At 54.5% G+C, this 26,086-nt stretch overlaps 4 protein-coding genes across 4 annotated transcripts; 1 reads left to right on the top strand and 3 right to left on the bottom strand.

The window, feature by feature from the left end:
* LOC134560751 (claudin-16-like) lies at positions 1-2,710 on the bottom strand. The gene is given in 6 exon segments (XM_063417049.1): positions 1-92; positions 625-816; positions 958-1,122; positions 2,083-2,185; positions 2,499-2,564; positions 2,567-2,710. Coding segments are annotated over 6 exon segments (762 nt in total).
* A 2,325-nt stretch (positions 2,711-5,035) lies between these two features.
* CLDN19 (claudin 19) lies at positions 5,036-10,585 on the bottom strand. The gene is made up of 4 exons (XM_063417310.1): positions 10,334-10,585; positions 9,286-9,450; positions 8,970-9,057; positions 5,036-8,584 (listed from the first exon to the last, which is right to left on the bottom strand). Exons 1-4 carry the CDS (start codon positions 10,554-10,556, stop codon positions 8,428-8,430), a joined length of 633 nt encoding a protein of 210 aa, XP_063273380.1. The 5' UTR covers positions 10,557-10,585; the 3' UTR covers positions 5,036-8,427.
* Positions 10,586-12,045: 1,460 nt separating this feature from the next.
* Positions 12,046-19,407, bottom strand: P3H1 (prolyl 3-hydroxylase 1). The gene is made up of 15 exons (XM_063417309.1): positions 18,877-19,407; positions 18,115-18,267; positions 17,767-17,956; positions 17,159-17,290; positions 15,914-16,053; positions 15,118-15,207; positions 14,955-15,007; positions 14,476-14,597; positions 14,172-14,299; positions 13,970-14,065; positions 13,705-13,855; positions 13,119-13,236; positions 12,899-12,974; positions 12,593-12,733; positions 12,046-12,516 (listed from the first exon to the last, which is right to left on the bottom strand). The coding sequence occupies exons 1-15, from the start codon at positions 19,348-19,350 to the stop codon at positions 12,397-12,399; spliced, it is 2,184 nt and encodes a 727-aa protein (XP_063273379.1). The 5' UTR covers positions 19,351-19,407; the 3' UTR covers positions 12,046-12,396.
* Positions 19,408-19,506: 99 nt separating this feature from the next.
* On the top strand, positions 19,507-23,420 carry C21H1orf50 (chromosome 21 C1orf50 homolog). The gene is made up of 4 exons (XM_063417388.1): positions 19,507-19,684; positions 20,531-20,617; positions 21,625-21,756; positions 22,411-23,420. The coding sequence occupies exons 1-4, from the start codon at positions 19,544-19,546 to the stop codon at positions 22,600-22,602; spliced, it is 552 nt and encodes a 183-aa protein (XP_063273458.1). The 5' UTR covers positions 19,507-19,543; the 3' UTR covers positions 22,603-23,420.
* Positions 23,421-26,086: the final 2,666 nt, after the last annotated feature.

Below are 26,086 nucleotides of genomic sequence, written 5' to 3'. Positions count from 1 at the left end.
TCACACACGGGCATCCATGGCATACATCTGGCTGGTGGCTGTTCGGCCCCGGGGCTGGGGGTGCCTCTGGGGCTGACAGCGGCTGCTGGGGGCTACCAGGAAAGAGTTGGGGTTGTTGGCCAGCAGTTGCAGGGTGACTTGGGCCTGCCACAGCACGGGGAAATGAACTGGGACAGCCAGCAGGGTTAACTTCCACCCCACGGGCCCAGGCACAAGGATTGGAGATGGTGTCTGGGGAGGCATCGGTGTCCCTGGTGGTGGGGCTGTATTTGAACCACACATCCCTGCAGCCACGGGCTCAGGCTTTGGCTGATGACAGGGATTCAGCTCCAGCACAGCTACTGCTTTGGGTAAACATCAGCACACCTGGAGGCCCACAGATGTGGATGGGCCCCTGCACCCTCTTCGTGCATTTACAGGGTTTATGGGGCCCCTCACTCAGCCCTGTTCTGCCTTGTGTAGCCTCTCCAGTCAAGGGGCACAGGCTGGGCACAAAGGGGCCCCCTTTGGTTAGGCTGGACCCTGCAAGAAGCCCCTGTGCCCCCTGAGCTGGTCCTCCACCCCTTATCCCTGCGGGGCAAAAAGCTACTTGAGACAGGATGGGGTGGAATGGGACAGACTGACCTGTGCAGGCATAGAGGCAGCAGGTCAGCAGGACAGATGCCACAAAGCAGCCAGTGGAGCCGGCCATCCCCAGCCAGCACGACCACCCAAAGTCATAGTGGACTCCCAGGAATATATTGTGTGACACCAGCATGGCCCTCTCCATGTAGACATCCACTGCATACCACATGGAGCCCGTCAGTCCCAGGATGCCTAGGAAGAATGGGGCTTGTTAAAAAGAACCCTACAACCCCCCGTGCCCCCCAAAGCCCTGCTGGGGGGTGCTGCCAGCTCCTGCCACGCTCCCCAGCTCCCGTGAGCTCTGTCTGCTCCCAAGCTTTCCCAGCCACGCACTCCCAGCACCAAGCATGACCCCAGCTCCGTAGCACATCTTCAGTTTGACACAAGGATCTTCCTTCAGGAACGTGATGCAGTCGAGGCCAAGGACCAGGGTAGCCAAAGCCAGGCCAGCCAGGAGATCCGCCGTGATCATCAGGGTCCGTGTCACCACGATCTTCACTGGGCAGGGAAGGTAAAACAACCAGAAATGGGAGTGAGGAATAATCAGAGGAGCAGGTCTCTCCACTCCAGGTTTCTGCCCATGTCCTTCTTGGAGTCACCCAGCTCACCAGTGGCCATCACACTGGAGCCCACCAACCCCATCCCTGCCATGGGCTGAGGGAAGGTTCTCAACAAGGTCATCAGAAACTTAACAAGGGCTTAAACCCATGATTAGACCAGCTCAAGAAACCAAACAGCTCCAGGTATACCCATCAGCACCTGGTATATAAATGGTTGCCTGCTCAAGCCATTCTTGAGCAGAAGACGCTGCTGTCCACACTGTTTTCTCCTCAAAGTTGTGTAACAGTTGTTTTGAACAGTAAATGTCAACATACCAGTGAAAAACAAGAACTGGCAAGGATCACATCACAGCTGTGAAGGGACTGTGCCCTGCAAAGCTCCCTTCTCCCCAGAGCAAGGTGGCAGCCCCCTTCAGTCCATACCAACCACTTTCCTTCTCCACTGCCTGAATCTGTGTTGTTCCATGTCATGACCCAACACAAGGGTTGTCTCTGCAGGGCTTGATGTGCCCTCTGCAGGCCAGAAGAAATGTCCCTACCCTGATGTGACTGTCCCTGAGCTGTGGGAATGAGTCCTTGGCCAGTGGGAATGGTCTTTGCTGTGCCTGCAGCATGCTGGATTGCAAATCCTGGGCTCTCCATGCCAGAACATGTTTGTTGTGAGGTGGCACAGCTTCCCAGCAGCTTCCCAGCATCTCTCCTGTCTGATCACCCCATGGAAGGTCTGACTGAACCCCGATGCCAAGGCCAGGCTATGGGGGCAGGAGATCAAGAGCAGCCCTAGGCTGGTGTGGCTGACTGACAAAGGGCAGCTTGACAAAAATCCCTTTCCCTCTTCCCTTTCAAGGAGACTCTGAGCTGTGAACTTAATAAATGCCTCCAAGCCAGGTCATCTCACCTGGGTGGTCAGCCAGAATGGAGTCGTACTGGTCGCAGGTCCTGACCCCGTCCTGCATGTTGGTGACACACTCCCTCCAAAGGCCCCGGCATTTGTGACTTACCTGCAAGCAGGAGAAAGGCACTCATGCAAAAGCACTCATGCAAAAGCACCAGAGTCTCCCAGCTTCCCATGGGTCTCTCAGCCCAGCAGGGCACATTTCAGGCTCCCACCACTACACCTGGACGTGTCCTGATGACTCCCTGCCCATACCTGCTCTCTGTTTTTTCCTGCTCCATCCCTCTATCTCTATAATGGTCTAATCCTTCAACTCAAAAAGCAGTGGGTTTGTCCCACCATGTCCCTTTTCCAAGCCTGTGGAGACATGGTGCAACCTCATGGATGGCAAGGCACCCACCTTGCTCTCAGCTGCTCACCTTGAGGATGCTGGTTGCTCTGCTCACCTTAAAGGTGGCTGCTCTCTCACCTTCCAGGTGATTTCTCTGCTCACCTTCCAGGTGATTTCTCTGCTCACCTCCAAGCTGTCATCAGCATTGACCATCCAGCAGTCCGTGCACGTGGCCAGGAGCAGGAAGAGTGTTGAGAGAAGAGCGAGCCCGAATGCTGTCACCTGCAGGGCTGCACCCATGGGTGACCTGCAAGGGCACAGAGATGTTCACCCACTCTGCTCTGGCTGCTTTGAGACACCCAGTCTGCCAAGGACAAAGTGTCACCCAGGCCAGGCATCCTCTGGATCCCCAGGAGCCATCTGTGTCCAGTGCTCACTCGCTGTCAAAATGCTCTAAATATCCTCAGCCATGGTTGTGCCACCAGGTTTACATGTAGAGAGAGCTTTTACATCCACAGTAATTTTGTAGTGGAGACATTCCCACACTGCTTCCCTCTCTTCCAAATAGAACCTGCCAACCATCAGTCCCTGCCCTTTGGGAATCAAGAGCTGCTGGAAACCACTGTCCAAGAGCTGCTACAAAAACCTGTGACCTAAGCACGTCTCCAGAGAACCTCTAGAGACCTCCATCCCTGCCATACGACTTGGTGGGTACATCCTCTGCCTTTTCTTGCTTTTGTTTTTTACTCCAAGGAAAGCTATGAGCTGTTGAATGTCCAGGTTGGAGCACAAATGTCCCATGGAGGTGTCCTAATCTCAAGGGAGATTACCAAGCCCAAAGACACCTCTCCCATTTCAAGGGGGCCAAAGGCTGCTGGGGCATGGTGAGGGTGCCCTGAGGAGCTGCCAAGGCTCTCCACAGAGCAGAAGGGATGGCACCATTTGTTTTCCATCCTAGATGGATGTTTTCCATTTCTAGATGAAAAGACTGCAGAGAGGGGAGCTGTGCCCAAGGTATGAGCAGGGGACATTGTGCCTGCAAACCCTGGGCAGGAATCCCACTTTGTCATGTTTTGCAACCCAAAATGCCAAATATTTCACTGCCTGAAGCTGCAACTACTACAACAGCCCTTTGGACAGGGGTTCATACAAATGCATTAATTAGCAAGACCAGATGAGTTTCTGGGTTACATGGGTTAATTAGCACGAGAAGATAACTCTTCATCACCAGGTTTAGTACCTCCAGCCAGAGGCTGCCCACCCTGGCATGGCACAGGCGCCCTGTGGGGCAGGGGTGGGAAGGAGGGCTGTGGTCCCCACTCCCAGTGTGCCCCATCTCCCCCCACATCCCCTCTTGGGATGTCACTGGGAGTAGAGGCATCACTCTCCCATCAACTCTGAGCACTTCCATCCGCTTCACTCCCAGTGGACAGGCTCTTAGACCCCAATTTACAATATTTTTTTTAATTCCCCAGGCTCCCTTCTGAGCTAACTCCCCAGAACAAGTGGGCAGTCTCTTAGACCTCAATTTAAAATACATTTTTTTAAATTCCCCAGGCTCCCTTCTGAGCTAACTCCCCAGAACCTTATTTGTTTCTGCTAGACCCCAGCTGTTCTGGAGCCTTTGAAGAAAATATGTTCAGCCACTTCAGTTATATGAGCAAGAAAAAAAAAAAAAGGAAGAGAAAGAAATTCTTAATGCTGGAAAAAATCAGCTGTAAACCTTGTTGATAAAAAAAGGGATTCATGGGGAGCATTACCTTCACCACAGGCTCCTTCTTGTTGCAGTGGGATGATGAAAGAATCTCTTTGTTGCTGATGATTTGGGATAGGGATGTAGGTCTGGAAGGATTTTAAGTGCAGATGGGATTGGATCCTCACTCATCTGATGGAATCAGGGATACACAGCCCCATCTGGAGCTGGTGCTGGGCTATTTAAGGTCTGTCCAAGGTACCTCAGCTGGGCTTTGTGCTCTGAGACACCACGGGCATCCCTGCAGTTAGAGCAGTCATAGGCTGCGAGCGGAGCCTCCCCAAAAATGTCACGTGGAGAAGCCAATGGAAACCTGCTGGGAGCTCTCTCCAGGTGGGGGACTCTGTGTCCTGGACAAATAGCCCCTGTTTTTTAATTAGATCTTTCAATTACTGCCTAAGAATGAGTGGCCTGAGACACTGGAGTGGCCCAAGATCCAGGAGCGGTACCAGAGTTCAGAGGGTTGGAAGGGGCCAAAGAAAGGAGCTGGCATGCCAGGGTGATAATGAACCTCTTTGGCTGGTAATTAAGACCTTTCTTTTTTTTCCCATTAAGCAGAAAACAGGTGAAAATCACTGCAGTGTTGACAGCTCAGGTACCGTGTCTGTGACCCTGGGCAGCAGCACCCCAGCAGTCTGGCACTTGGAGCTGCCCTAAAAACTCCAGGTTTGTTCTCTAATCCCCTTCTGTTTGGGGATTACACAGGATCTGTTACAGCATCCTCTGAGCATCCCTGGGCTCAGCTGTGCCTCATGGCTCTGCTCACCCTCATCTCTCAGACCCATGGAAAATACTCCTATTTCCATTTTGTGGGTCATAGTTGAGGGGCACTTGGGTTTTTAGGGTGGGTTTGGTTTTTGTTGTGATTTTTGGTTTTTTTCCCCTCTAGATAATCCTCTGCAACATTTTGCTGTGGGCATTTTGGCAAAACACCAATCTCGGCAAATCCTTCAGCCCTGCAGAGACGCCCAGGTGCCTGATGTGTGAGATTCCTGGGGCTTTGAGTTGTCCTATTTTCCCAGAATTCTGGAACATGGCAGGTCTAATGCTTTGGCATGTAGCAGTGAATTAGGGCCAAAAGTGTTCAGAAGCGTTTGTGAACTTCATTTTCCAACCTTTACAGGAATTTATGGTTCTTGGACATCTGTGATAGATGAAATACTGTGTGACCCAAGTGATACAAAACTGTACCTCCATGGTCTTGGCAACACCTATAAAATAGGTGTATTTATATTTTCTGCTTGTCTAAACACTCAGTTTATGATACATCAAACTAATCTGCCTTGTCAATCCCCAACTGAAACCTTTTTAGGGGTGAAAAGAGGCAGGTAAAGGAGCAGAACTAGCAGTAGTTAAATTATTAAGCTCCTACCCTGGTTAATGACAATGAAAATCAGATCTTGGGTGCCATGAGGTTTGTCAAAACCATGTGTTAAAAGAGTGCTGACAAGACCCAAACCTTGAACTTTAGCAAATATTGTACTAAAAAACCTGCTGTGGCTGGAAGGGGAAAAATGAAAGATGTTTTCTTAGATGGGATCACCTCAGAGAACTGGAGAGGACTTGGTAGATGCTGTAGGGACAGGACAGCGAATAAGAATTATTAAAAACACCACCAAATTCAAACAGCCATGTCTCAGAAAAGTCTTTCTGTATGCCTTTGTGTGGGGATCATTTTCCCTTTTCCCTCATTTCTGCCTATTTAAAAATGACTATCATTTCCCAAAGGTCTGGCTGAAAACAAGAGGTATGACCCAAAACTTCAGTACTGCTCATTAAACTGGTTTAATGACCAAAAAATGTGTGTTGGAGGGGGAAATTCTGTTTTAGCCTGCCTGTGCTGTGAACAAAGGCAGATCCCCCTCTCTGCTGTGCTTCCAGCCTGGGTGTCCATCCCCAGGGAGCCTCCAGGTGACTCTCAGAGATGTCACAGCCACCACCAAGGACAGCAAATCCCTGGGTTTGAGGTGGGATGGGGAAGTAATTCTGGACCAGGAGCAGGGGGCAGGACGAGGATGCTGAGACAATACAGCAGCCATGCAAAAACCTGGATGGAAAACATGATCTCTGGAGAAAAACATGCACAGCAGGGAGTAAAAATCAGCTTAAATTAACAAACACCCAATCAGGCACAAGTCAGCTCTGAATTCATGGGAAATGGGAGAAAACAGGGAGACTTCAGCTATGAGGGGCCATAAGTGGAAGGTGCTGATGGCATTTCAGCCTAGGGAAGAGACTTGTGGAGGAGCCAAGATGGATTCCCAGGGATTTAACCTTAAATTAAGAAATTTGTAAGGCCACATCCCCACCTTTGAGAGCAACACGTGGCAAAAGACACAACCACGAGGGCAAGAACTGTTGAGGATGGGAGAGAGGCCCCTGCAGAAGTGGCTCTGAACCAGCACTGGAGTCACTGGAGGGGACTGGTCCAGATGGGGAGTGAGGGGAGATCAAAGAGACAGTTCCAGAAAGATTTCCATGGCTGAAAATATTTTAATACCACTGAGTCACAATTTTTAGTACAAAAAGAAAAAAAAGAAAAAAAGAAAAAAAAAACCATTTAAAAATCCCCACCCGTCCCATTTCCCAAGGCCATGCAACCCATGGAAAAGTTAATGGAATTTATATTAATAGAAAACACCCATTCTTTACACTGAAATATAAAAAGGCCTTTTTAGTTTTGTTTGTTTGTTTGTTTTAAAGCACAAGTGTCCTTTTCAATCCTCACTGCAGTGGGTTTTGGTCGGTGTTTTTCAAGGGGAACCCCAAAATCTGGGTTCAGCACCTGATGGGTGATGCCAGCCTACAAGAACTGCTCTCCCCTGAGGGGTGCAGGACACAGTTTTACAGGGGGGCTGCAGTTTAAAAGACAAAAAGGCTGTTAATGCCAGGGAGAAAGGGAAAAAGAGAGAAATCACCCCCCTGGGGGAAAAATAGCATTGCTTCTCCTCCAGCACAGCCAGGCATGGGCATGGGCATAACATCAAATAGAGGGAAAGGAAATAAAATAGAGGGAAAGAAAATAAAATGGAGAAAAACAGAGTAAAATAAAATAGAGCAAAATAAAACAGAGAAATAAAATATAGTGCAAATTAAGATAGAGAAAACAAAATAGAGCGAAACAAAATTTTAAAAATCAGCTCTCTCTTCATATTTGGGTTTAAAATAAAATAATTTAAAAAAATAGATAATGAAGCTGTTTGGATAATTTCCAGTGTCCTTCCCTGTGGGTTGGCTGGTGCAACACCTGCAGCAGGGCTGGAGGGATGGAGTACAGGGAGTTTGGAGGATTTTCAGATGAAATTGGGGCTTTGGCAGTTGCAAAACAATTAGTAGCAGTAGAAAAGAGGTACAAAGAGGTGGAGGCAATTAGCAGGTTGTGTTTGGAACCTTCACTGTCTGCTCTAGGGGATCCTGGCGGGAAGAGGGATTTGGACCCAGCAGGGAGGCACCAAAATTCAGGGCTCTGTCCATCTGCCACTCAAAATAGTTGTGTTGGGCACCAAAACTAAAAACAAATCCTTTGTGTTCAGAGCCCCTTTTTGCTGCTTTAATTTACCCAAACTCATTTATTCTTGTTTAACAAGGCACAGCCTGGTCCCGGACAAGAACAAGTCCAAGGCAGGTTTGAGCTCAGCTGGAGCAACTGGCCTCCAGGCAGGAATCAATGATAATTAATAATATTTTTAAAGTAGTGTTTTTTGGTAGCACTGAGGCAGGGGAATGCTGCACCCTGAAAGCATCCCTCTGCCAAGAGCAGGGTGTGGGGATGCTTGAACCCCGAGGCAGGCTGGTGCTGTTAGAAATGAGAACCTCATCCCAGGAAAACCAAGCACTGCCTTTCCTCCCCGCTTGCTCCTGAAAACAGGATGTGGGAGAGGGGTGGCCATGGTACAAAGAGCTTCTGTGCAGCACTCCCCCGTGGGGCTGGCTCTGTGCCCCTGGGGCAGCAGCCTCAGCCTCCCTGCATCGCCCCCACAGCCTCCCTGGACAGACAGACTGACAGACAGACATGGCCTGGCTGCAGTGCAGGGCTGGGGGTGCCACCCCACCCCGCTGAGGAGAACACGGCAATGATGGGTAGGGGAGGTGTGACACTTAAAACCTCTGCTTTAGAGGCTGGCACTGAAAATGCTGCTGAAACCTGGAAGATAAGGAGGAGAAAGGTGTCATGGGGCATTCAGGGTCCAGGCAGGGTGGGAGCACCAGGGCCTTGCCTGTTTTTGGGAGGGAAGGGAGGCGCTGGGCAGCAGGAGGGCAGGGCTCAGACGTACTCCCGGGCCGTGGAGGGCTGGGACTGCCGGTGGTACTGCTGTCCTCGGCGCTCCTTGGCAGGCCAGGAGCAGCACAGCAGGGACCCCCCCAACAGGGAGAGGCTGGCGGCCCCCCAGCCCACGATGAGAGCAGAGCCAAACTCGTACCTGTGGTGAAAGGGGCGAGGGATCATCAGGGAGGGGCAGAGACACAGGGGTCCAAACTGAGATGGGCAGCAGGATGCTTGAAGCCCTGATGAGCTGCCCAATGATGCCAAGGCAGGTTTTGGTTCCTCCCTCTCCATCCCCATCTTTCCTGTTGGCTGTATCCAGCTCCCACGTGTCCCCACCTTTTAATCCTCCCCTGGGCTGGAATCCCACATGTCCCCCACTACCCTGTCCCAGCTGGTAACACCTAAAGCTTTAGCAAGGGCTGGCAGAGGTCCCACCCGTGGGGCACATCAGCCCCCAGTGTTGTGCCCCACCAAAAGCAGCGAGGGAAGTGCAGGGACAAGGCAGGATTGAGAAGGGCACCCCTGAGCCAGGCTCTTACCTAGCGTTGATGGGGATGGTGCTCTCCCTGAAGAACTCATAGGTCACCTGTGTTGCATACAAGGACACGGCAGCCAGTGTGCACAGACCTGGGCACAGAGTCACGGAATCACACAATGTTTTGGGCTGGAAGAGACCTTTAAAGATCACCTAGTCCAAAGCTCCTGCAGTGAGAGGGTTGTCTGTTCCACTAGACATCAGACATGGACTGTCAGTGACACCCAGCCCTCACCAAACTGCTCCCCTTCCTCTATCAGTGTTGAAAGGTGTTTGAGGATTCCTGCACCAGTGATGCACAAAGGCTCGAGCTGCCTTACCAGAGAGAACGAAGAGGACACCTCCAGCAACAGCAATGCGGCTCTTGGTGACAGGATCCTCCTCCCCAACCTTAGTGCATTTCATGCCCACCACGCTCACGATGATGCCAAAGAAGCCCAGGAGGAGAGAAATGACCATGAGAGCCCGGGATGTCTGGATGTGAACTGCAAGGAGGGAAGAAAAACTGCTCCCAGCAGGTGCCTTTGGCCACAGCCAGGTGCTGGAAGCAAGGTCACCGAGTTCCATGCTGGTGATGGACCTGGTCCTTAACCCTGTCCTTGCTGTGTACCTCCCATGTCATATCCTCCACACCTGGCAGATACGGAGTCCTCTGCTCAGCTCAGGACACGGCTCCCAATGCCTAACCTGACCTTCCTCCCTGCCACCCTCATCTTGGCTTGGGCTAGGCAGCAGCTTGCCTGGAGCAGCACCACAGTCACCAAATGCCAAAAGGGTGACGCACACTCATGGATGTTTTTGATGTCCCCATGGGGCACTGTTGGTATTTAAATGTGATGCCCACGTTGGAGCTCAAACCTGCTGGGGCCAGGAGCATCCCAGTGACACAAAGGGGCTCAAACCCACAGAGCCAAGAGAGGCTCAGTCCTGGGATGAGGAGGTTGGGGCCCAAGATTCACAGAGGGAGAGGGAAGCTTGGACACACACGGAGGATCAGCTCAGTGGATGAGTGGATGAGGTGGGTCAGACCTACAACAGGGATGGTGGCAAGAAGGACTCGGACCTGAAGGTGCCTCAGGCTCCAGGAGGGGCCAGGGGAGCTCACATCCACAGGGGAAGGGGGCATCCAGACGTGAAGAGGACAAAGATGAGTTGGGAATGTGTGTTCCAACCCATGCAGGTGGGTTCAAACACTGGGAGGGACTCAGCCATAGGAGGGAGGGTCAAACACACAGCAGGGCTCGGACTCACAGGGGGAGCAAGGGCAGCTCAGGATCTCAGGGGAGCTCAGCCCAAGACAGAGACGGGGAGCGGGGACTGCACCCAGGACAGGAAGAGGGGCTCAATCTCCGAGGCCCCCGTACCCACCTTCGAGGGAGAGCAGCGAGTCGTGCAGGCGGCACTGGACCTGCCCGGTGCTCTGCGCGGCGCAGCTCATCCACAGCCCCTCGTGGAGCCCCACGGCCGTGATGATGGCGTCCCCGGCGTAGGAACTCTGCCGCCAGTGCGGCAGCACGGCGGCCGCCAGAGCCGCCATCCAGCCGGCCAGCGCCGCCAGGTACCCGGCCAGCTCCCGAGCCCCGCCGCCCATCGCCGCCGCCGCTCCGCGCCGCGCCCGGCCCGCCCCGCCGGAGGGAGAGCGCCCGTGGGAGGAGGGAAAGGCCGGAGGGGAGGCTCTGATGGGGAAGCGGGGCGGGCTGGCGGTGTCGGGGGAGGATTTGAGGCGAAGGGAGAGATGCGGGGAGATTGAGGTGCCCGGGGAGGGATTGGAGTCTCGTGTGGGAGAGGTGAGGGCAAAGGGGTGGGTGACTTAGAGGTTAGGGGGAATTTGGTACTGGGAAGCAGGAATTAGGGGCATGGAAGTTAGAGGGAATATGGTACTGGGAAGAGGGAATTAGGGGTCTGGAGGTTAGGGGGAATTGGGTACTGGAAAGTGGGAAGTAGGGGCATGGAAGTTAGAGGGAATTGAGTACTGGGAAGCGGGAATTAGGGGCATGGAGTGTGGGCACTGTGGCCCAGGGAAGAGCGTTAGGTCTGAGGGGGAGAGGTTTGAGTGTGAGGAGTGGGATTTGGAGAGTGATTTGGAGGCTGGAGATTTCAATCCCAGAGGGAAGAATGTGGTCTTAGGGGAAAGATTTGGGACATGGAGGGTATTTGGGTCCTACAGGAGAGATTTGGGTCTTGAGGGAGATGGGAACCCCTCAAAGGACAGTGGCGGGATTTGGGAAAATGGGGCTCCCCAACAGGTGGAGGGGGCGGGCGCGTGTGGAAAGTTTCCATCCTTGACCCCTGGTGTGGGCTGGGAGCCCCCCAGAGGCCCCAGGGGTCACCCCAGGAATTCAGCAGCGAGCAGGGAAGCGGTTCATTCAGCCAGGGAATGCAGGCACACCATGCCACCATGGCACCAACAAGAGAAGCCATTGTCAGTGGCGTACGCCTGCAGGAGAAGGACGGGGGTGCGGGGAACACGTGTCACCCCTCTGGTGACACCAAGCCCGCTGCAGCCCCAGGACCTGGCAATCGTTAACCGCCGTGGCCTCATCAGCAGTCTGCTCACGCGCTCGGGCAGCTGGGGGTGGATGCTGGGGTGGTGGGCAGCCTCCGCTGGGACCGTATGTTCATCCTGGAGAAATCGTCCTCCAGAGCCCCCTTGCCCACCCCAGTGCTGAGTGGCCCTCCAAGTGGGATGGGGGTGCTGGGTGGCTGCACAGGGGGCAGGATTTATTTGCCCACATTCCCGGGATGGTTATGGTAATGGCCAGACATCTGCGGGAACAATTCAGTGCCCTGTCCGGGGGTGTCAGGGTGCTCAATGTCCTTCTTGTACAAGGACGGTTCCCTCCTCCCTGGAATGGTGGGTTCCTTCCCACGCCAAGGGAGCAGGGTCTAGAGGATGCTCAGCTGGAGATTGCATTGCCCCTACTGCCCCTGGGGCACCAGGTCCCCTCAAACACCTTCATGAGGCTACGTGGCTACAATACTTTTGGGTAAATGTTTCCCAGGAGGGAAGGTTGAACCCCAACACTGATGACAGCCAAAGGGTGGCACCAGCCTTCAGTGACCACTCAGAAAGCAACAGCTTAGAAAAAAAAAATCTTTATTCACCCATTTTCTGCAGAAGGCACTTAAATAGCTGCAAGTTCAGGAAAGGCACATGTTTGCACCTGTTGGCACCAGGGCCCCACCCCTAACGGAGCATCCCTCCCTTGTCCCCGTGTCCCCCACTCCTGAGCCTCCACCACACACCCCAGGTCAGCTCTGCAGGGGGATGCTGGATGCTGCAGGGGTGGTACACGGCATTCCCCAAAGCCCCATTCCAACTGGGCTGGGGACACAGGGGCTCCCATATGTCACCCTTAGGACTCTACAGCCCAAAGGCACAATGCTGACATGACTAATCCCAGCAGAGATGTCCTGGTCCCCGCAGGCTGTCACAACTCATCCTTCCCCACCACAGCAGCAGCTGGTGATTCCTTCTCCGGCTCTGGCTCCAAATCCCCCTCTTCCATGCTGAAAAGCATCTTCACCAGGTCATCTGCCTGCACGCGCTCCTGCGGGCAGAGCCACGGCGGTGAGCACAGCCACTGTCCCACCCAAAACCCCGCACGCTGCCGGGAGGGAGCTCACCCGCTCGCTGTGCCGGGGGTCCAGGGTGAACCAGAGGGCGATGGCGCAGCGCTGACCCTTGGTCACAGCCTTCACCCCGTGGGGGTTCTCTGAGCCCGAGGAGAAGCCCACGGCACGGCCACACTGCGGCTGGACCTCCGCCTGCCAAGGGAGGGAGACCGGGAGAGCCCAGTCAGGGGTGAGTTGGGTCCCCTCAGCCCAAGCTCATCTTTTGCAGTGGCTCAGGGGATGTTCCCAGGGGACAGGGCCAACAGGCAGGAGTTGGATTTGGTGCTGCATATGGATCTTCAGAGCTGAGCTACTCACGGTCTGAGTCTTGGCATCCAGCTCGGTGAAGTAGAAAGCTCCTCCTTCAAAGTCCCCATTGAGGTAGAGGATTGCACTAAAGGGAGCAGAGCAACCATCACCAGAGCTCCCCAACACTATGGCAAGAGCCAGAGGCAGGAGAACCCAGGTTTGGTGTCCTCCCAACCAAATCAGGGTACCCTTAGGTGGGGAAGCTGCAGCTGACAGCCACCACCAGTACCTGTAATCCCGGAAAGTGTAGGCTGGGGGTTCCTTCACACACACCCGTGCCTCTGCATTGAGAATGCAGTTGTCCACATGCACCTCATGGCTGTTGTCAGTCCGACCTTCTTGCTTCTCTAGGGTACAACAGGGCATGTCAGGATCTCTCTGTGCAAGAACAGGGTCCACCCCCAAGTACCCAGTGCTTCGAGATGACAAGAAAGTCACGTGTAGCCCAAAGCACTTCCACCTGCCGGAGTGTGGATCGTGCAAGGCCATTTGGGTGGCATGAAACACTACTGACTTGTCCCATGTTATTTCCATGGCCCTCCATGCACAACCTCTCTCAGCACCCATCCCAAAATGCCTCAGAGTGATGAAATCCTGTGTGGCATGAAGCCATCTGCCCTGTTAGAGGCAACCAGCAGAGCTGCTGCTCATCTTCCCAAACTGGGCTTAGGGACAAGCTTCCTACACCCTCCTGGCGAGAGGAGTGTGTTAGGGAGCAGCAAGGAGGACTCCAAAGAAAGGTCCAAGACCAGACCACTGTGGCTGTTAGAGGAGATGCAGACAGGACCAGACTTGCTCCTCTGGGCCACGCTCACCATCGATGGCCGTGCGGCACACCAGGTGGGAGTAGGAGAAGTGGAGCGGGACCTCCAGGCGGAAGTAGGACTCCATCATGTGCCTCACCTTCTCTGTCACGTTGTAGTACAAGTAGGCGCTGTGCAGGGGCACCTTGCCCTCCTGGCCCAGCTGTGGAGGACAGACAGGACAGGGGCTCAGTGCCAGCTGGGCATGGGCAACCACCTACCCCAAAACTACCCTCCCTCGTCCCTGCACCCTGTTTCTCCACACAGCCATCCCAACCTTGAGGGCCTTGAGGACAGTCACGCCGTAGAAGGTCTCGCTGGGAGTGTGAGGAGAGGTCTTTCCCCGATAGCCATCTCCAGCCGAGGCAGCTGCCTGCAAAATCCAATTGGTGTTACTGGTCTGGTGTCTGAGCTGCAGGATAGGACCCCCTCAGCATCCTCCACCCATCCCTGCCTGCTCCACCCGTCCTTGCACTCACGTTAGTGAGTCTCTGCAGTGCTCGGCACTCCTCGGCAGAAAGGACTCCATCCACCACGACACGCTGGGAGCCATTCAGGGCCTTGGAGTTCATGGTAACACTGGCTCCTTCGTACACCAGAGGGCCACCTGTGGCACAAACAGGACTGGTGGACATGGGTATAGATGCCACCAACTCTGGGGTGGCTGGGGGAAGCTGTGGTCCCACCGCCTGCTCCTGCTGCCACCCATGTGTGGAGGGACCGTGAGCTGGCAGCAGGGGTCACAAAGGTCCCCATCCCACCTCCCCTCCTGGCCTTCTCCACCTTCTCGGATGAACTTGCTCATGTCCGCGGACTCTTTGGCCTTCTCCTCCACCAGGGTCTCGATCTCCTTCATGAGGTTGCCGATTTCCTCGGAGATGCGTGCCGCTGTCTCCCGCTCCACCCTGGGCATGCAGCAGCCATCAGCACCACCACCCCACTGTCCCCACATCAGAAACGAGGGCCACTAAGACAAGGGCAGGACAAGTTGTCTCAGGTGCTGGTAACAAAGCTGGCACCTCGACTGGACAGAGTCACCTCAATGCATCCCTCACTCTGAGGTGCTTTGGGGTGACGTGCCCATCATCCCATGGGCCGATGGGGAGTAAAACTCTGCCCTCCAGCAGCCTCTTCCAGTCCCAACATCAAAACTTCCCCTGGCAAAAGCTCTATGCCATGGCCTTTGGCCCAAAGCCCACAGAGGAAGAAGGGTTTGTCATGTCAGACCCCCAGTGGGAGAGCTCGCTGGGGACAGCACTCACTTCTGTTTCTCTCGCAGTCTTTTTGGTATCACCTCTTCAGGTGTCCATGTGTCCTGCAGCCAGAAGAAGAACATCAGGAGCTGGACAGGGATCTGGCCAGGACACAGACCCCTTATCTGCATTCCATCTGCTCACTGCATCCCCCTGGTCTCACACCACCCACCGGGTCCACAAAAGGGATGCCAAAGACGTCGTAGCTGAAGAAGAGCAGCTCCTTCTCCATCAGACTCTGCTGGTGATACATCTGGATCTCCTGTGGCAAGGGGCAGAGGGATGGAGTGAGGTACAGCAGGAGGGTTCTGAAAGACCCTGAGTGTGGGCAGGAAGGTGCAGGTTTACACCATTCCTGTGGTCCTTGCTCCACACCCGTAGCCTGGTTTCCTGCTCCATCTGGCAGCAGGGAAGGATGGAGCTTTGGGGAAGATGGCTTTCCCCATCCTGTCTGAACTTCCCTGTGGACAAGCCCTGGGGAGATGACAGTTGAGCAGAGGCACATGTGTGTTCCTTCTGCAGACGGCTCTTTAGGAGCAGCTTCCCTTCCCTACTCCAACTGGTGTGGGATAGAGACTCCCATCCATGCCTATCACATCCCAGGCAGGACCTGGCCATCCAGATCTGGATATTTTGAAGCCAAACCCTCTCCTTTTAAAGCAGTTTCACTTCAGTTGTGGAAGAGTGCAACAGAGGTGGGCTCAGATCCTCCTGAAAAGGTTGTCCACCTGCTTCTCACAGCCCCCTCTCTCAGGAATGGGTCCATATGTGCCAGACATCCAGCTTCACTTGGCCTAAGAAATTTTGCCAATGGTATTTTTCAGCTTTTCAGCTATTTTCCAGCTTAAATCCACCCATTCCTGTCCACCTTCAGTAGCTGGCATGAAGGAGACCCTACAACGTCTGCAAAGGTCCCCAGTGAGGAGAGAAGATGTCCCAGCAATCGTTCGTCCTGTGTGATTGCTCACCTCTCGTGGTTGGATGGGTCTGGCCAGCTTTTCCCCCAGGACAGCAGTGTAATAAGCCAAATTTTGGTTCATCACCTCATCACGTGGGAAGAAGAGCAGGTAGGTTTTGGCACATTCAATGGCTTTTTCATAATTCCCATCTGCAATGAGAAATGGGGCTGTTAATGGCATGTCCAAATACACTGAAAGCAGAACAAAAATAGCTATGGAGGAGTGATGAGAGACATAGTCCTTGTGCTCCAAACAGTGTCATGAGTAGGGCAGATCCCCTTGAGCAAGGATAACTGCTGCCACAAAGGCAAAATTCTAACTCTATGGTGCTCTCCTGTTTGTAGAAGTCATCACAACAGGAATCAGGGGTACTTGTATAGCTTGGGTACTTTTCTCACTTGGAAAACATTACAAAGCCTATTTACAGGCAGCCAGACCCAACCATTTGCTGGCAAACCTGCAGTTTCCAGCCACTGAAGCATCCTACCCTGCTTTCATGTGGCCTTTCAGAGAATTACACAGTCACAGAATGAGTCAGGCTGGGAGGGACCACAGTGGGTCACCTGCTCCCACCTCTCTGCTCAAGCAGGGTCCTGTGAGAGCATATGGCACAGGACTGTGTCCAGATTGTCTGGAATATCCCCAGTGAGAGAGATCTGACCCCCTCTCTGGACAATCTCTTCAGTGCTCAGTCACTGCACACTTCCTCACATCCAGGTGAGATTTCTAGGCATCAGTTTCCACCTCTTGTCCTATTGCTCAGCATCACAGAGCAGAACCTGACTCCATCCTCCAACATTTCCCTGCAGATACTGACAAACATTGATGAGGTCCCCTCCCAGCCGTCTCTTCTGGAGGACTTCCATCCTCTTGGACCTCTTATTTTTCCCCTCCTTTTGAAGAAGAGAGATGAAGACAACTTTTTATCAAGGTTTATAGTGACAGAACAAAGGGGAATTGTTTTAAACTGAAGAAGGGCAGCATTAGGTTGGCCATAAGGAGGGAATTTTCTCTGATGAGAGTGGTGAGGCCCTGGCAGAGGCTGCCCAGAGTGTTAAAGACCGAGCTGGATGGGGATCTGGGAGATCTGAGTGACCTATGCTAGATGTCCCTTCATCTTCAGTTGGACTGATGAGATTATTTTTGAAGATCCTTTCCCCACCCAAGCCCCTCTGAGGATCCACGATTTCAGCCCACGCAGAGTTGAGAGCCCAGTGCTGACAAGCCCAGAGGATGGGCTGAGGAGATGCTTACTGTTGTAGTAGGCAAACTGCAGGTAGTTGAAGTGTGAGGGCAGGAAATCCTCCAGAGGCTTCTCCTGGCCAGGCTGTGAGGCCAGCTCTGTGACACAGCCCTGCTTGCAGCTCAGCACCTGCATCGAGTGATCTGGCAGAGAAAAAAACCCCGTGTCACTGCTCACAGTCACCCACGGGCTGGTGGGCAGGACCCCGAGGGCTCTCCAGCCTCCTGCTCATACTGGGGTTGTTGCAAGCTTTTTGGTAGTGGAAAACCCTCAGGGATGGGGGTTGTCCACCTCTGAGTTGATCAGTGGTGGGGTTGTGGTGCTCTCTTAGGACACAGAAGCCATCCTCAGCCTCCCATCACATCCTGGTCACCCTCTACTGGCCCCTCTTCTGTTTTTCTGTATTCCTCTGGAATTTGGACGATTCCTGGGCATCAGCCCTACTGCTAAGTGCAGGTAAACACCTCCTGCCACTTAGTGGCCACACCTTCCCTGCTGAGAGCTAGGATGGGGTTTCCACTCTCCAGGGACCCCCTACCCCCACCCCAGTTCTTTGTGGACCAACCCCCAAGAACTGTTCTCAGCTCTTGTGACGGGATACAGAAGGCCTGGCTCGCACCTGTGATGGCCTGGAACAGGTCTGCGTTGTACTCCAGGTAGTTGTAGCCCTCGTAGTCGTAGGGTCCCTCGCACAGAGCGCGGCACTCGGCGTCTGCCACAAAATACTCCTGCAGCGCCTTCTCCAGGTGCAGGATGGCAGCAGCTGGCTGCTCCTCCGTGTAAAACCGCACACCCAGCTGAAACTCGCGCTGCGGGGGGATGAGAAACCGTGAAGGGATCTTAATGCTGCACTCCCCATGAAGGATCACCTCATCCACACCGCAACGGCATCTCACAAACTGAGCCAGCAGCTGTGGTGTGATTGCCCGCTGGGTTCCACGGGGGCTTTGGGAGGGGAGGGTCTCACCAGGTGGGGTTTGGCCTCCAGGTCGGTGAAGTCATCCTCGTGGACTCCCACCATGGCCTGGTAGTACTCCAGGTTCTGCTTCATCTCTTGGTGCGCGGGGTTGGCCACGAAGAAGGTGTGAGCGGCCGCCGCCGCCTGCGCTGGCCGGTTCATCTGGGTGGGACGGCGGTGAGACAGCGCGGATGCCGTGCGGAGCAGAGGGGACCCCCGCACCGGGGCATCCCGGCGGGGACCCCCGCACCGGGGCATCCCGGCGGGGACCCCCGCACCGGGGCATCCCGGCGGGGACCCCCGCACCGGGGCATCCCGGCGGGGACCCCCGCACCGGGGCATCCCGGCGGGGACCCCCGCACCGGGGCATCCCGGCGGGGACACCCGCACCGGGGCATCCCGGCGGGGACACCCGCACCGGGGCATCCCGGCGGGGACACCCGCACCGGGACATCCCGGCGGCCGGGGCGGAGGGCGTGACAGGGGCGGCCCCGGCCAGCTCCGACGTGGCACTGGCGGGGGGACGCGAAGGGGGAGGGGGGCAAGGCCGGGGCTGCCGGCCGGCAACCCCACTCCGCCGGGGCAGACTCCGAACCCTCCCGGCGTCCCGGGACCGGGATCGCCACCGGCCGGTTCACCCGGTCCCGCCGTCCATCCTCCCGCCTGATTCCGGGACCTCCCGCCCGTCCCAAAGCCTGTCGTAGCGGGACACCCCCTTCCCCTCCCTCCCCTTCCCATTCGTCGCTGCCTATCCCGTCGCCGGTGCCGCACCTTGAAATAGGCGACCTGGAGATAGTTGTAGGGGCTGCGCCGGGCGAACTCCCGGTCCAGCTCCTCGCCCACACGGTACCGGGAGGGCGCGGCGGGCCCGCAGTCCCGCAGGCAGGCGGCGCGGCGAAGCAGCGCCCGAAAGTACCACAAGTCCCGGAGCACCGGGTCGGGTTGGGACTCGGTGCCCTCGGGCGGCCCCGCTGTGGCGTTGGCGCAGCGCAGGCGGCACCGCACCAGGCGGGAGCGCACGGCGGCCCGCGCCCGCAGCGCCCGCTCCATCTGCAGCACCACGGTGGGCCAGTCCCCCCGCGCGTACGCCTCGGCACCGGCGGCGAACAGCGCGTCCGGGGACTGCGCGGGCAACGGCGGGTCTCCCGGTGCAAGGGTCGGCACCGGGACCGGCTCCGGTGGCGTGGCCGCCCGCGCCAGCAGCGGCAGCCGCCACAGCAGCAGCAGCAGCGGCAGCAGCGCCATGTCCGAGCGCCGGCCCAGCCGCGGCACCGCCCGCCCCGGGAACCGGAGCGGCGCTAGCCCCGCCCCCTGCCCCGCCCACCGGCCAATCAGCGGCAGCAGAGCCCCGCCGTGGCCACACCCCCCGTGCGTGCTGACGCCTCAGCGGAAGCGCGGGCTCCGCCCACCGGGCGGAAGGGGCGGGGCCTGTCTGGCCATGGCGGAGGGCGGCGCGGAGCCGGGGGATGGCGGCCCCGGCCCCGGCCCCGGGCTGGCGCTGGTCGAGGGCAGCGCCGGCCGCGCCGGCCGCGTCGGGGATCCCGGGGACCTAGTGGCCCTGGCCCGACAGGTGCAGCAGGTGAGGGCCGGGTGCCAGCGGTGGGGCTGCGGGGACAGGGCTGTCCCGCTGCCTCCCGGCCGTCTCCGGGGCCTTCTCAACCGGCGGCGGCCTTGGTACCTCCCAGCACGTCCCACCGCTCTCCGGTGGCCCCGGCGGCCTCTTGGTGTGTCCCGTGATGTTTCCCACCATCTCCCACTTTTCCCTTCCAGTGTTTTCGAGTGCCCTGCCTGTATCTTCTGAGTTTCCACGCTGTTGGTGTCTCCAGAACCTCCTATTGCACTTTTGTGCTTCCCACTGTGCCCTGCTGCCCCACAGTGTCTCCTAGAGCATCCCACTGAAGTCCCATCCCAGTATGGCCTGCTGCCTCCCAGTATGGCCCACTATCTTTAGTTCACAGCAGCGTGTACAGATGCCTCCCACTGCCACATTCCCAGTCCATCCTAGCACCCCTGATATGTCCTGTGACTGCTTCAGTGATTCCCAGTCCATCCTGCCTGCCAGTCCACCCCAGTTTTTCCTGATATGTCCTACTGGTCCTCCCAGTGCCCTCCAGTATGTTACACTATTCCCCCCGTGCCTCACAGTACATCCTGTACTCCACTGATGTCCCCCAGAGCTTCTCAGTTCACCTAAATGCTTTAGTGTGTGTCCTACTGCCTCCTCCCTGTGCATCCCAGTACCTCCCAGTCCAACCCATTGCTCCTCAGTGTGTCCTGCTGCTCCCTCTCACTGCCCCTTGGCCTATCCAGACAGCTCCTGCTCCTTGCTCCTGCCAGGACAGGATGATGTTGATGCCTTGAGCTTGACCACAGCACAGTCTAGAGGGTTCCTTCTGTCCTGACCAGCCCTGATTTTCCTTCCCAGGCCGATAACTTTGTCCGAGCAAACGCCTGCAGCAAGCTGACAGTGATTGCAGAGCAGATCCGGCACCTGCAGGAGCAGGCACGGAAGGTGAGTGAGGCTGGGCAGGGGGCTCATTGCCTGGCCTGGGGGATGAGCATGTGCTGCCCCTGCTCGGCGTTTGGGGAGAGCTGTGGCCTGGATGTGAGCTGGGGCTGGGAGCCAAGCAGAGAAGATTCAATGGAAAAATAAGGAGGCTTATTGTCCAGTGTCAAGGGGGATGAGGGAGGGTTGATTTTGGTGGTTTCTCTGCATGCTGAGCACACCAGGAAGGGCTTTGACTAAAGTAGTCAAGCGAGGGCGGGTGGTCCAAAACAGCTCAGGTGTCAGGACAGAGAGAGGTGACTCTGGTCTTGGGACAGTGACTTGTGTGTGCAGTGTGCTCTGGGAAGGATCTGGTGAAGTGATGATGTGGCCCTAGCTAGATCTGAGAGATGAGCTCTCACCTGATGATAAGCTTGGCTTTCCTGTTTATCCTAGCTCATTGCTGGAGCGAGTGGTCCCAGCAGCACACAGCAGGGCTTGGCTGTGCTCATCAATCCAACCTTCACCCTTAGGGGTGAAATGTGGAGCCAGAGTGGGGAAGGATCTGCCAGTCACTGCAGCTGGCCCACTGCCACTGAGGCCATTACGTCATGTCATCATTAACTGGTGGAGCTGGAGCAGTGCAGCAGTCAGGTGGTGGAGCTGGGGAGATGAATTCTCCTTTGTTTCCTGCCCTTTCCTTGTGGGGCACAGCAGGAAGGCCCCAGTCCAGCAGCTGTGTGCAGAGATGAGGCATAAGCCCAACATCTGGTGGCATCAAGCGTAGAGGTGACTCTGGGGTGAGATGCTGAGGTATCTCCTCCTCTGTGGAGAGGTCTTCTGAAGTCCCACTGACAAAAACCCTTTTTCCTACTGGAAAAAACACTTTGGAAAGCATCTCCTTCCTGTGTGCCAGAGAGATCTAGGCCTCATGACCCATAGGTTAAGTGATGTGTCTTAGGTTTTGGCTGAGACACAATAGCATGTTGTCATTTTATTTGAAGTGTAAAGATGTTAAGTTTTGTGTATTCCAGGTCTTGGATGAAGCTAACAGGGATGCTGATCTGAATCACGTGGCCTGCAACCTTGTGAAGAAGCCAGGAAATATTTACTATTTGTACAGGCGGGAGAGTGGGCAACGATACTTCTCCATCCTGTCTCCTAAGGTGGGTGGTTACAGCCCATGAAGAAGCAGGGAGGGGAAAAAAGTCATGTTTGTGGTTCTTGGGAAAATGTGGAGCTCAGGCAAAAGCAGCAGCTTGATGGGGGCATTTGTTGGTCCCTGCTCAGGTTTGGTGTTTGCTCTGCTCTGGGACAGTCTGCTGGGGCCAGAGCCAACTTATAGCTCTTGGTGGAGAGTGGCAGGAAACCCTGTGGGGCATGGACCTGGATTTTGTCATTTGGTACCTGCGGTTCTTTGTCTGAAGTAAAGAACTGCCACTGTGCCCTGAGCCTTCCCTGGCTGCCTGGCAGGACAGTCTCTTTGGGTACTTCAGCACAGGGACTGAGTTTTCCTGCAGCTGAAGAGATGTTCTTGGAGGTCTCCTCCTTCCAGGCTACCCATTTTCTTACATACAGGGTGAAGGCTTCAGGGCAGAGCTCTGGGCAGGTCAGGGAGAGCTTGTGTTCACAAGCCTTCCTGTGTCAGCACTGCTGCAGCTCTACCTGATCTCGGACTCAGGGTAGCTAAGCCTGTTTTTAGGTTAGGAAATGGGATGGTCATGTAGCTGGGACTGCTTGAACGTGGTAGGGCTGAGGGACAGCCCAGCCCAGCTCCAAGGGAAGCTGAGCCCTGATGGAATCTCTCTTTTCTCCACTAGGAATGGGGTACCAGCCCTCATGAATTTCTTGGTGCCTATAAGCTCCAGCACGACATGTCCTGGACTCCGTTTGAGGACATAGAGAGAAGAGATGCTGAAATGGCTGTCCTGGAGAAGCTGCTGAGCCGGCAGGCAGCGCTGCCCCCAGGCACAGAGCCCAACTTCCAGGGCCTGACCACGGCACACAAGTGACCCACAGGACCCCTGAGCAGAACCCCCGAGTGGGGGATACAGTTCCTGTGTGCTGCCAAAGGCAGGGCCAGGAAAGAGACCAAGGAACAAAAATGCTGATTGCTTTGTGCTTTAAGGAGACTAATTCTGCATTCAGTCGTACTGGATTTTCTAGTAATTTAATAATTTACTTAATTGACCTGTGCCAAGCTGTAGCAAGAGGCAGGTGATACCAGGAGGTGTGAATTCCAAGAGTGCTTGGAGCAAAAAGCAGAAATGCTTGGGGCAGATGTGATAATGCTGTAAAATAATATCTCATATCTGCTTGGCTCTGGTCTACCTCACTGTGTGAGTGCCTGTGTCAGGTAATGATCTCAGGGCTGGATTTTGCCCCTTATTAAAATGCAAATCTTTAGAGAGCTCTGTAGCCTGGAAAAATGGCCAAAAGCTTGTGTAGAGGATCTGTTGTGATGAGTCTTCTGATCTCTGTCCTGCCTGGTCTGAACCCCTGAGCTGGGAACATGGGGTGACCTAAAGCTCTCTGGGAAGAGCATCCTCAGAAGTGCCATGCAGGCTTCAGGTGCTCCTCAGGTGATTTGTGTTTCACATCCTCATGCATTCCCCCTTGGATCTGAGTACATGAGCTGCCAGGTGGAGACAGGATCCTGGATGACTTTGTGCCAGAGCAGTGGGAAGAGTAAAATAAATCAACCTTGATCTCACATGTACCACCAGGACAGGCCCTGTTTTCTTCCTGCGTGGCAAAAATATCTTTAGCTTTGCTAGGGAGACTTTGTGGCACGTGGAGCTGGCAGGACACCTCCAGCATTTTTTTTCCATCTAGGAAAACTAGGGAAAAGTAAAGATCAGAGCTGCTGAGGAGATATCCTCCCTCTGCCCAGCCACACAGGGCCTCTTCAGGAGCTTGCCTGCTCTTCTGGGAGGAGTCAAAGTTGGAATTTATTGACAGAAAGGATGTCCAGGTTGGGTCCTGGCATGTAACATTGGATCTGGTCAGATCCTCCCACAGCTTCCTCACTTTTCTGATGTGACAAAGTGATTTTACATGCTGCTCCAGGCATTGCATGTACACAGTGGCCCTGCCACCTCCACAGGTGACAGGGGAGGGTTGGGGACCATTTGCAGGAGCTGAATTCTCACCCTGAGGTCTGGGCCCACTGTGGATAGAGTTGCTGCTTTTTGGAGCCTGACTGTGAGGGCATCTGCAAAAACGAGACCCCTGGGGACCAGCACTGTCACTGTGTTTTACCATTGCTGGAGTTTATTCCCCTTTGCAGGACACAGCCTCGCCTCTAGAGTCCCTCTGTCCTCATTCCCACACTGGGAGTTGCCTTGGGAGATGCTCAAGGCTGCTGGCACTGACAGTTCCTCATGGGAAGAGCTGTTTCCTGCTGGCATTACGGAGGGTTGGGAGGTTTGGGGCAGCTCCCTAGCAGCCCAGGGTTTTTTTTTTTTTGTCCCAGCTTTTCTTCTCCCAGCTCTGTCCAGTGCAGTAGCTCACCTACATCCCAGCATGGCTGAGCCTCTGTTTGGCAGAAATCGCTCCTTGGATTCAATATGGGACATTTTTCTCAATGTCCTTCCTCACTTGGAGCACAAGGGCTTATTAACAGCTATTTATTATTAGTAATAATAGTAGTATTAGACCAGGCTATAATTAATTCCATATCAAGTCACAGGTGCCTAATTTGACAGGGTTTTTCTCTGCTTGTTTCATCGCCTTGGGTCTGATTTTACTGCGTGCTATTAAATCTTAACTTGCAAGGGAGAAAGTTAATTACTGCATGGGCTTTTTGTGGTGCTAATTACAGCAACACCAGATCCTCACGTGTGTTGATTTATGCTCCTCTGGGAAGTGGGGATTCCTGCCCTGGTTTTATCTGTGTCCATCACTAATATCTGTCCCATGGCACACACAAGAGGGTTGGGGGTGGTGGCTGTGGACCTCTGCAGCCTTTGGTGGGATGTTCTTGTGTCCAGCAGATACCCCTGGCCTTCCATACCCCACAGCTCACACGTTCCTCTAGGCACTGTCAGATCTTTCTCTTGGATTTGTCCCCAAAAAGCAAAACCACTGTGGCTTTGCATGAAAACACAAAGGAGGTCTCAGGAGACAGGACGTGGAGGTGATGAGCTCACAGTCGTGCTCACTGTCCTTGGAAGGGGGAATGAGGCTGCTGCAGGCAGGGGTTGATGCAAAGGGGGAACCATTCCCCCAAAATTGCCTGTGCCCTGTTGGGATCTAATTAAAGCCAAAAAACTGAGGCATCATCAGAAATGCTGGAAGGTGCTTTAGAGCCAAAGCAACCCATAATCTGGAATGCAGACAAGGGTGAAGGTGGTGGCAGGAGGCTGAGGTGGAGCCTCCTGTGAATCTCGTGGTGAGGATGAGTTTCTGGAGAAATGAGGAGGTGATGCCCTGTGGGAGCCTCCAGGGCCTCTCCAGGTTCATGATCTCATCCACCAGGCTCAGCCTCTACCCAGCTGGTGCCTTTGTGCCTGACAGGGCAGGGGGTTCATCCAAAGTCAGCTGGAAGAGACAGCAAGACACTGACATCCATTAAAAAGCTCATCTTGAAAAGTGTTTTGAAAATATTTCTCTTCCTTTGCGCTTTTGTGAGTGCTCAGGGCAGCAGTGAGCATATTCAGAAGGCAATGGTTCTTTCTAAAATCCCCAGAGATGGGGGATTTTATTTCCAGAATCCAGATGGGCCAATATTTCCAGAAGGTGGCACAGGGATGCTTCTGACATCATTACATGGGGCAGAGTGGGTTTTGTTCTGCTTTGGCCATGCAGGGCTCATTTAAGGGGCCCAACTCAAACATGCTCTGAGGGTTTGACCCATTCCTGGTGCTCCCCAGTCTTTGGTGACTGGCACTGGTACTTGCAGCTCTTTCCAGCTTTTAAAATTTGAATTACTCTGGAGTTTTCTGTTTCAGACCAGATTTTTGCTTTGCTTCTCAAAGTGGCTGTGCAGGAGATTTTCTTCCTGGATTTTTATTCCTGAAGGATGGGGGGATTAAGGGGATTGAACCTGCCAAAAGTACCCACTCCTCTGGGGTGTCATCTCCCAGCCAAGAGGAATATCCCAGCAGGAGGAACTGTGGGTCTCTGGCCCTTCTTATTTCAGCTTCAGGTTGTTATAAATGCATATTAGCAAATTGGCTTTTTGCAAATATTAACATGAATGCTATACGTATAATGTTAAAATTACTTTGCTTTTATTTCTGTGATTAACAAAAACTTAGACATGATAGTAGTAGTAACTGATAGAGTTATGAGTAAACTATCTGTTTAGTTAACATCCAGTGAATACATTATGAGGACCCTACTATTGATATGCCAGCTATCAGCATCTGCCATCCAAATAAAGTATAGAGCAAGGCCCAAACTAGAGGTAATAATAAAACCACAGCCAAAACCCACACATGCTCTAAAAAAGTAGACCCAAGGAAGGGCCATGCTAAACAATTCCTAAAAAAA

The sequence above is a fragment of the Prinia subflava genome, chromosome 21, assembly GCF_021018805.1.
Source record: "Prinia subflava isolate CZ2003 ecotype Zambia chromosome 21, Cam_Psub_1.2, whole genome shotgun sequence".
NCBI lineage: Eukaryota > Metazoa > Chordata > Aves > Passeriformes > Cisticolidae > Prinia > Prinia subflava.
The sequence above is the reverse complement of the archived record's forward strand: the minus strand, read 5'-3'. Positions and strand labels throughout refer to the sequence as shown.